The 11,492-nt window shown below is 36.3% G+C and overlaps 1 protein-coding gene across 1 annotated transcript in view; it reads right to left on the reverse strand.

Annotated features, from left to right (window-relative positions):
• Nucleotides 1-10,359, reverse strand: part of LOC134650351 (uncharacterized) — a 32,075-nt gene extending 21,716 nt beyond the window's left edge. Inside the window, exon 1 of the mRNA XM_063505313.1 lies at nucleotides 10,199-10,359. Within this exon, the coding sequence (XP_063361383.1) occupies nucleotides 10,199-10,258 (60 nt within the window). The 5' untranslated portion in view covers nucleotides 10,259-10,359. The remainder of the gene's footprint in view (nucleotides 1-10,198) is intronic.
• Between the last annotated feature and the right edge of the window lie 1,133 nt (nucleotides 10,360-11,492).

Genomic DNA, 11,492 nt, shown 5'->3' on the forward strand with positions numbered 1-11,492 from the left:
AAAGCAGATAAATTTGCTTAATTAAATAACCTAGGAACAACGTAAACAACTTCTAAAATACCCTTTTGGGAGTGCTTCCAAGTCTAAATGTCTTTCTTAGTGTTTAAATTATCTTGGCGCTGAAATAGCTATAATAAACAAGAGCTTTAAGGCTCTGCAGAGTCTGCGGCATCTGGAGATTACCTACTATTAGACTTCGCATTATTGTATTTGTAGCAGCATTTATCATTAAGTGGCACAGGTTTATAAAGTACCTACTACGCACGCCGCGAGTCGCAGCGTTCGGTGTTTTTTGGTGTCTTTCAAGTTTAAAAGACACCAAAAAACTAATTTCGGGGATAGTATATAAAATACAATAAATAGCTGAACAGTTCGGCTCATGGCGTAGTTGTAAAATGTATGATTTTTTTGAGCAATTAGTGCAAGTCGTATGCTTCATCTAGTTTGTAAGTAAGTAAGTAGGTACCTGAATTATGTCTGTCACGTCCTCAAGTCCTAAACTTTTAAAAGGCAATGACACTCCATTAAGTCCCTTAATAGCAATCCTATGGCTATTCAACGGTATGGTCATCCAGGGAAATAAAAGCTTCATTATAGTCTTCTTAAGGAATGGGTTGGGTCATAAAAATAAATCTAAGAGAACTTGTGTTTTCTGTGTTTGATACTTAATGGTAAAGGCTGGCGTCTGGTTAAATACTGGTACCAATTACATTCTAATAGCAATAGTAGTACATAAGTAGTAGATAAGTACTTTTAATTGCAAAGAAAACGTTAAAGTCCCGTTAAAGTAAATATTAAAATTAAAACACTATATATGTACCTAGAACCTCTTTAAGGGGTGCCAACGACAGTAGGTACTTGCCAATCGGCTTGATTATCAAGCCGGTGGTGATCCCACTGATCATTTCCTGGCTGACTCCATATTTGATAGCCCTATAAGAATATAGGTAGCATGCAGTAACCTGTTCTGTTCATCAGATCTCTCATCAACAGTTCTATCGGTAATTATTTTATTGGATGTTCAGAAGGGCTCTAGTCCCTAAGTTGGTAAAGTAGAGTTGTATTCTTGCAAATACTTTCTGTACATATTATAAACAGTTATTACATCATTGCAACTTTTAATATAGGCTGTGTTGCATGGGGCACGCACGAGATTTATGTCTAAAAATACAGCCGCAGGTCTTCTTGTTCATTGCACTTTGCACTTTACGAACGTTGCTGCTGCTGTTAGTAATCTGTATTGCTTTTTTTGTTTTTTGTTTTTTTTTTTTTTTTTTTTTTTTAACTATGCCAGTCCCTACGACCCTCTTATTTTAGAAAAAAGAGGGTCGTATACTGCTTTAGAGAAAATCGTACGTTGATGTTTTTATCAATCGAAAAGTGCCACGATTAAGTAGACTTTCACAAAACCACTAGAAATTTGGTTGAATAGGGTTTGTGGTGGCCTATTTTAAGATAAATTTATGTAAAGCTGGCAGCTGTTATATAAATACGAATGTGAGTTAATTTTGCGACGGGCATTGCGTTTTGATGTAACTGGGCGCTGCGACCTGTTCTGGCGGCCCCAATATCTTCGTTGCGGCAGTGGGCGACTCTACCGGGCCGCGTGTTGCGCGAGCACGGGCTAGTCGAGATCTCTAGCGAACCAGTGTGATGTGATCTCATGATCTGTATTTTTTCATACTGGAGGAGAATCGCACATGCATAGCGCTGTACGTGTACGTATATAGCGGACGTGTACACCGGACCGGTACGGATCTGCTTGAACCATGTACTCTTACCATGAGTTTACCGCGGCCGGAGCCAATATTAACCCACTGCGTAAACATACTCGCAGTGCATCTACTTAGCTTGTATTTACATATATTATTTGTGCAAGCAAGGTGTACTAGTAGTGAGAGTACACATTCGCTAACGACTACGGTCGTGGTAAACATACATACATATAATAAAGGATTCAACAATTTGAGGGCGAATCTTCAAGCGTTTTGCGTCATTTTCACCATGATTAGTGTGCTACCATGGGAGGTCAATGTGCTACCATCTTTCATTTACATGAAAGTAAACTCTAAACGTCATCTTATGAAAACATTTCCTTTTAAGGGTTATGGAAAAAACGGCGTAAAAAGTTGTCCAGACTCTTTGCATGGTCGGAGAGCACACCTTCGACTCCTACGAGCTAGGTAAGCGATTGTAATGTCACCCCAGTATGTGATGTGGGACTCGTGACGTAATTTTAAACCATTATACAGAAGAACTTGTTTGGACATATTCACGATTCAAATGCTTATTATGGCGTGGGATTGTTTCCGTAACAGGATCGATATTAATAGCCTCTTATGTTTAAACATGGGTAGGTAGTTAATTGGTGCAGACAATGGATCAAATGCTGGTTTTGGCACCAGCTACTTAAGAAAAGTTAATTTAATTTCTTTTGATATACTTTTAAAAAGTTTTGAGAACTTTGGAAACTATTTATTGGCTTATAATATCACCTCTTTTCTAAGGGGGATGGTTTACAATGTAGCCTATGTCACTTTTAGGACCCGGATCATTACATACAAATCGATTGCCGGTGCGTAGGTACGTAATAATTATTTAAAAATACACACTATAAAAGGTAAAATAAAAGTCAACAAAGTCTGCATCGTGGATCGTTTTGACGATCTTTCTGATTTCCAATATTCAATGGATCTCTACGAATTGCATGGAAGCAACTTTTGTTAAAGTGCCTGACCCAAATACAGTTTTGTTTTGAGGTCCAAAGGAATCATCAGTAACCGACTGTTTCATTGTTAAATACTGGTGTTTTCATTGCAACTTAGTAACTTTGACAAGGCATTAGGGTTAATGCCGAAATAATGTCAATATAATGTTATAAAACGACGAACATCCACTCAGTAGGCCGCGAATCGCGATCTTGAAGTGTGCTAATGAAAAAGTAACAACTCCGTATTTGTCAGTTTCGATCACATAATGTGTTTCCCACGGAAATAGCGAGGTATTGTTAGACTGCAATCCCCGATTGCGAATAGGAAGTGGTCAATGATGGAACATTAGCGACGTAGGTGGCGCACGCGCACGGATGTGTGCACATAATGACAAGGCGGTACAGCCATACGTCTTCCAGGAGACTTCAAGTGTCATTTGAGCAACAAAAGTTTATCCTGTCTGTATGTTGCGATGGAGGAAATTTGCAAGTATGTCACGTGCATAATGATTGTTCACGAACTTCAATCAGTCAATATCTTTATTGCTTACTTTTACATATAGGAGCATTAACTTAGGTACAAAAAGCGGTATTCATACAACCGCAATAAAAAATATTATAGATATGATGATGATATGCTATGCACTCATATGTTTGACCACAATTGAAGCAATAAACAAAGAAAAAAAATACTAACGTAGGCGACGTATGACACTAAGAGTTGAACCTTTCTGCAAAACTTTAGCTCACAGCGTCAACATCTGTACCAGAGTCCAGAGGGTGAGCCGAGGCTGAGCTGTAAGTTACAATTTAAATGACTCCCTATACTTTATGGCAACCTTTATTAATATGCATACTGTAAAGTCCATCATGTTACTGTTTCAAAATGTTTTCAATCTTATAAAATAAGATCCATTTATATACTGTTTTTAAGTCATCGACAACAACGTAACTTGTTTTTGTCATACTATCCTGCCTTAGTTTTCTGTAAAGGATCTCACAGCCTTTTGTAACATCAGATGGTGTCCGAAGACAATAAGTCACAGACACGCCCGCAAATCAGATAACCGACCAAAACATCTTTCAAATGGTATGACGTGAATAACTTAGTTACATTGTAAAAGCTTTGTTCAATATCTAGCAGATATTGAGTAACGCGCTCTTTCTATTTGTGTAAGACATACGTCGGTTGATTAGCGACGGTTGATTAATGTTTAAGAACAATATTTGTAGTGGACGGTTTCCTCATTGGTTTCTTAAACTAAACTCGTTTTTCATCATACATATACGGTACTCATGTATTGAATTGCGTTGCTTGGTACGTTTGATACTCTCCAGTTCGGAAGATATATCTAAGGTTATATCTTAGGTTACCAGTGGCGAACCTGAACTTTACTCCACGTTTGGCCATCTTTCACATATCTAGTTGAAAAGCAGTTGCAGCGGCACTAGCGGCAGCACATTACGCGTGGAACTCCATTGCAATTGGATGGAATATACGTTTCGAGGAACTGCAATTTTAGAAGCAGTTTGTTTCCATCCTTAGAGGTTGCAAAATGTTTTGATAGGAATCACATAAGGTACGCTTTTGTTGTGCCGCTTTGGAAGGCGAGGCGAAGCTTCCGCGAGGTGTTATCGCGATCGCCGCCGGCGCAATCAGAGCGTTGCGTCCATCGCGCATGCGTAACCAAAGGCGCTATCAATTACACATCGAATATGCCCTCTTGTTTTGCATTAACATTTTTGCTTGAGTAGGCAAGTGTCTATGGTGGTGTTTTTTGATAATCAATCATCTGAATGAATTTCACTGCGTGAATAATGTACAACAATTCGAAATAAAATGTGTGCTCTCTTGTTCTGACTTCTCTTGTTAATATATTTATTTTTTGATATTAAATATTACTTAGGTACACTTAGACCATAACATTCTCTTGACTTACTGAAAAATCAAACTCCGATAGGTACAATCGGTCTACGAGAAAGGTATGTACTTTTTACCTAGTCTACCTTACACTTAAGTTTTAAAAACCTACGACATTGTTTTAACCTTGAATGATAATCTCAGCAATTTCGTTTAATAAATCACATTCACATCCGCAACTGTCTCGTTTATCAACCTTCAAAAGTAATTAAGTAAAACGTTTAATTAAGAAAATTAAGGAAAAACTTATTTGCCCATAATTTGGTATGAAGTGGTAAGTTGTAAAAGAGGAAGATGCGACCTTGGCGGTGCCGGCCGGAGGCCGAGCGACTAGATTACGATTACGTTATTGCCATTGACTTAACTAATAACTACGTTTATGTTATACAACTCTTAATGTTATTTAAATTTAAAACAGTATTACAAACTGATCCATCTAACTTAACGTTTAAAGTAACGTTAAACGTTAACTTAATTACCATTTTCAAGCTATAAAGTATGGTTATAATTTCCGTTTCCTTTATTCGTTCTAGTAATAGTACTTAGAATTAATTTAGCGGAGATTTGCATGTGCGTATAAAGATAAACAACTATTCTCGCGTCAATAACTTAACAAGATTTATGACATAACTGTTAAATTTACACGGAATGTGTATGGAGTTTGTCATCGATTTTAATACCGTAAATTCTACGCAGTTGGTACTTACCTACTCGTACCTTGAATATAACATAAGTATGCAGCGCTCGGCTCGTTCCATGTCTTTCATTTGTCATTAAGTTATGTGATGTCATGTCATGCGCAGAGGTGCAGGGCACTTATTCCATCTGCTCCCCGAGCAGTCGCCTGAGGCGGACCAGTGTAGGAGCTATCTGCGACTGCGCGGTTTTGTCATGGATCTCGGGGTCACATTTATGTTGGCTAGTGTAAGGAGAGTGAGGCAAACGATAGGAATAACTAGCTTAGGGCGTCTGCTATACAACGTGAGAATAATTTAATGACCGTAGGTATTCAGTTTTAGTTACAGTTAGGTTTTTGTTGTTTGGTACCGATATCATGTTTTAATGTTTATTTGGACACAAACGGTACATGTTTCTTATAACTAATGTCTAAGTATACATACTTAATTCATAAACCAATACAGTTGCCACCACTTACTAGCTCATTCAAGAAAAACAAAATACGGGATAACTAGATTTTAAAAATTAACAACAACAGTCTAATTAGGACAAGGGCTTAAATTAATGAGATATAACTATTTTTATACATTAAATATGCAATATAAATGTAAAGTTACAGTGTCTTTAATTCGTTTGTTCATTTAAAACCAAAAGTACTTGATGTTTAAATTTAGTCAAGAAGTCATTACATATATAATTTTTTGAAAAAATATCATTGTTCAATCTACAAGCTCTTATCAAAAAGGAGTTTGATTTGTACATATTTCTTTTTAGTAAAGGGAATATGGAATAATTTATCACAACGTCGTCAGTTCAAGCGGGGAGTTTTAAAGCTAAGTCTACTTAACAAATAAGGGGAGTCAATTAAATTTCTTAATACATACTTTATACAAAAATATTTGTTATTTTAATGTGCGCTGGCTTTCAAGCGACACCAGTTTATCCAGGTTAAGCGATTGAGTTCACCGAAGGTTTTTATACTTTAAATGTTTGATGAGCTTATTTTGAATTCTTTCAATACTATGAATATAACATTTATAGTTAGGGTTCCAAACTGTAGATCCATATTCCAGAATTGGCCTGACTAGTGAGTTGAAGAGTGTCAGCAAGGTGATAGCTTCTTTGAATTCTTTACAAGTTCTCAAGATGAACCCAAGTAAACTAAAGGTCCTATTTATTATGCTTTCAGTGTGGTCGCAGAATAATAACTTGCTATCCAAATGAATACCTAAGTCCTTAATGCTAGAAACTCTACATAATGGCACATTGTTTATATGGTAGTCGTAGTAAATAGTTTTTTTTTTTTTCTACTGAACGTAATTCTGTTACACTTATTTATATTTAAGTGCGAATGATTCAATTGACAATATACATGCAGTCGGGTTAAATCTTCCTGTAAAGCTTGACAATCACTTAAGACCTGACAAGCTCTTAACAAGTTTCAGTATCTTTTTATCGTCGGCGTATAAAAAGCAGGTTGAAGATTTTAGGTGGGAAGTCACGTCATTTATAAAAACATTAAAGAACAAGGGCCCCAAATGAGATACTTAAGGGACGCCTGAACTGACAGGGACAAAACTAGAACTGAAACCCTTAACAGCTACAGCCTGAGATCGGTCCCGCAGATACGAGGTAACCCACCGCAGGAGATCGCCATGCACTTCGACTAACTCTAGTTTTTCTAAAAGTATAGGATGAGATATTTTGTCAAAGGATTTAGTTTAGAGTAATCGGTATACAACATCTACTTGGTAACCGTCATTCATGCCAGACAAGATTCTATCAACTCTATCTAATCATGTTTGGTATCTATTTGTTCGTCGGTATGATGATCTCTATCGTAAACGAGTCGTCTAACTAAACCACGTTTTTATCGCACTTCAATAATTAACAAAAAATAAATGACGTATGACAATGTTAAGTAGAAACTCAGCAAGTCATGTTTTGGCAATTTGATTAAAATCAAATATGAACGTCAATTCTTAGATTTCGTTTATGCGTTATACGTGTCCGTATAGAATAAATAGCACGTCATGGTCACACGCTGACAAACAATATACATGTTATACTTGCTAACTTCAAATAGTCAAATACGGTAATTTTTAAGTCTAGGTACACATTTTTTTTGTGTGAATTTTATTGTGATCCAAAGATAAAAACTCACTCTAAAATGTAGGCATATAACTGGATATAAGCAATGACGCGCTGAAAGAAAAAAATCCTGAATAGAACGTCTGGCATAATAGCGATAATGGTATAACACTCGTGAAAAGAATCGTTAAGGAACTTTTTTCCTTTTCTTTTAACCTTACTCCCTCCAAAATGAACACGAATTTTCGTACAAAGATAAGAACATGCCAATCTTAGTTTTCCACACAAAAGGTCCTAGTTGACAGCGGGTACGAAGCCCGGTATGGCGTGGGCAGGGCAGATTTGTATCACCTTGCGTCATATCTTAAGGCTGCGTATTTACTCGGTGACTCAATAATTCGACTCACCATGTTTCCATGAATGAACGGTTTGTCATACTACTATGTTACCTATTTCCGTGACTATTCCTTGAATATATATTTCTTATTTGCTTTTATTGTAATTGTAAGTAAATAGGTACATGGCATGTGTATTTCGTTGCCATAATGTCGGCGGAGGTTTACCGAATTAACGGCAAATTTCGTTATAAAATTACGTGTTCTTTCTGCTTGGTAAACTTGTTTCCTTTGTACAATATGTTTGGTTACGAGGTGTAACATTTTAAGAAGTAGGTACTAACTTATACCTTTAAAAGTTTAAACGAGCAATTCTTATTATTTCATTAACGATTTCGATGAAATTTGCTATATGGGGGTTTTCGGGGGCAAAAAATCGATCTAGATCTTATCTTTGGGAAACGCAAATTTTTGAGTTTTTATATGTTTTCCGAGCAAAGCTCGGTCTCCCAGATATTAAGTATCTAATCTAGTTACTTTAGGTGCACGTCTGATAGTTTTGTAGTCCATTCCTAATATCTTTCGACGGAATCTAAGAATTTCAATAGAAATTAATTTTCTCTCAATATAGCTGTCATGTTTTTCAATATCTCTATACCTATTGATTTTATACATTCTTGAAATTTTTTGAAGTTGTGATATCTGAATATCGTATTGAATGCGCGTGGGATGCGTAGGAGTAGCCTTGCTGCCCGTGTTGGCATGGCATTGGCGTCAACCGCCAGCCTTATAAGCCTTTTGGGGGCAGGGCTACTTCATTGCAAAAACATTTCGAGCATTTGTTTCGGGAAAATCTAATCCGTTCAGTCAGATCAACAAACCGGTTAGAATTATTTAAATGTATAACTGTTTCTTTTTAATATCATTCTTTATATGGGTACGTTTTAGCTAAGTTTTCTGAGAACTCTAATTTACCGACACACTGATGGACAACAACCATCTGACAGTGATGTAGTGCCACTTGCCTTTTGATCATGATGAGAAAATGAACATACCTTCATAATACTTATCTACCTATATCATTAAGCAATACGTAAGTAAGCTTAAGAGGTCTTACTCCATACGTCAGTTTACTTATTGGGAAACATATTATTATTATGTTATTATCTCCCTTAAAACATAGGTTTATATCCATGTACCTACAGATACGCTACGCTATGTATAGGGTGGTATAGGCATATCTAGAAATAACAAATGAAGAATTTTGATTTAAAAACCAATGGATTTATACTGAAAAGGCTCAAGTAACTCTGTCAAGCGTCAAGTCTATCCCCCGATCCTCTCGCATTGAATATTGCAAAGCCCGGTCCCCAAAGGACGAATATTAAACAATGCGGTGTGGAGGCGTATAAATTATGTACGGATATTTATTCAGCCGCAGCTGATCAGCCTTCCTACCTTATTAACATACGAGCAATGCCGAGCATCCGAGCTCATGAAAATAAAACTATTACCGCATTATCTATTCGTGATCTTTGTAACAATAAAATCATGAAAAGAAGCTGGCAAATCTTACAATAAGAAATGTCTTTGTATGCTTGTTGTAAGCTTGCACAGTCGGTTTCTTGCACATAGTAATAATGCCACGAAAGTCATAATAGTTAGGTATATATAAATATAAATTCAGAAAATGACAAGGTCCCTTAAAATGACCAGCAGCTATTGAGAAAGACCGCTGGTATGCTTTGTTGGAGTAATATCTAAGGTAAAATGTTTTATTCATAGAGCATGTTAATGTTATCACAACATTTGAATAACATATTGATGTACGAGTATACAGAGACACACATAAAAAATACTTGTTATTGGAACAAGGTCGTATTGGTGATAATGGTATGAAGTCATTGTGGTGATAATTTATAAAAACCTGCGGCCTGCGGTTACGCTAAACGCTCTGGTAAATAGGAGCTTTCTCTCTTTAATTTTCAGTGTTAATGTATTCATATTTATCTTAACTATCCTAATTAATTACTTCTGGATCGCCTTCACCTACTTTAATCAATGTAAGTTAGATTCTTATTAGATCCATTAAAACAACAAGAAGTATATTATGTGATAAGGGTAATAAAATATATTAACAGGATTATTATTGTTCTCGATAAAAGATCGTAAAAAGTTTGTCCCAAGTTTACGATGTACTACTATAGAATACATTTTAAGGGTTGTAACATTTATGTTAGGTAAGTACACATTTTAACGACTTTTACAGACATAACTTCTAGTTTAACAACACAGAATTTTGTGTTGTGTAACTCGTATAAATCGTCAGATAATAAAACAGCATCAAAGTTCAAAAATCTTGCACGGCAATAATACGGCTCTGACACATAGAGCGGACTATTGATAATGAAGTATTGCCTCAATCGGCAGGGCCAGGAATGTAAATAAAACAATGGTGAATACCTGCGAGCGCACGGTCACCAGCAGGACGCTGGCGAGGACACACGTTCCATAGAGCCACATGTTGACACTTGACAGCTTGTCACTAGCACAGGTTAGCGCGGCATCGGCATGGCGTTCGGTCGCCGTGCGGGTCTGAGCGCCACTGCGCGCGGACTCGCGGAGCCTCACGACCGAGAACAACAAACTTTACTTTCTGTGGGAGGCCGCGTTTACATGCAAGGTTTTGTGGACTGTGATGGTTTTGCTAGCAAATATACAGGCACTTTGTTTGTTTATATTTACTGGTACATTATGTAATAAGTACTTGCCTAGTAATGATAGCGTTTTTGAAGTGAAAAGTACTTTAGCGGCGCTGTGCACTTTTTGGGTTAGAGAAAAAAATTTTAAACTCGCGAGAGAGTAAGACGTAAGACGTACCTAAGACGTAAGATGTCATTGAGTTTTCACTTCTGCCGGCACTCCCGGAGTGCAACCCGTTGTTTTTTTTTAAAGTATGTAAGTACTTTAGCTTTTTCCTGTAAACTCCTGATAGTCCTGATTCGACAATTTAGATACTAATATCATTTTCACCTCAGCAGCTCGAACAAGGGTACTTTGCTACTTAAAAACAGTGAGCAAAATCGCATTTTGCTCACTGAGTGAGACAAAATGACATTCAAGTGACCTTAATATTCAAATGTCATTTCAACATGCGGGGTCTAATACAAGTTCGAAATACTTGGATTTTATTATCTCTGTCCCTTTCACGTCGTTAGCAAAAAGAAAGAGACAAAAAAAGTTCAAACGACATTCAACGGTATATTGACGGTTTATAATAGACCCCCGAAAAACGTCAGAACGCATCGTTCCAAAACACATACAAGTATTAATTCTTAATAATTAATTAATGAAAATAAAGTTTCAGATTTGATAAAAACTGATAAAACACTATATTTTACGTAATTTATTTTACGATTAAAATAATGAACTCAAAAAAATACACAGTATATCACGTAAAATAAATAATTATACTTTTAAGAATCTCTACAATCTACAATAGTTTACAAATAGTAAGTATCCGCAATTCGGACCGTATCTTAAAATGTTTTTTTTTACAAAAAAAAAGTTGCCGATTCAAATGTCAATCAATTGATGGTCGTTGTTTTCATATATTTCCTATTTTACTGAAATTTACTACATTTTGTTTTTGTGTTTGATTGTGGTAATTAAACTTAATTGTTAGTAGGTATATCTTAAAAAACATGACTGAATAGGTAAGTGATGAAGAAGGATTACATTTTTCGGGTTGTCTAAT

Source organism: Cydia amplana, chromosome 8 (assembly GCF_948474715.1).
Source record: "Cydia amplana chromosome 8, ilCydAmpl1.1, whole genome shotgun sequence".
Taxonomy (NCBI): domain Eukaryota; kingdom Metazoa; phylum Arthropoda; class Insecta; order Lepidoptera; family Tortricidae; genus Cydia; species Cydia amplana.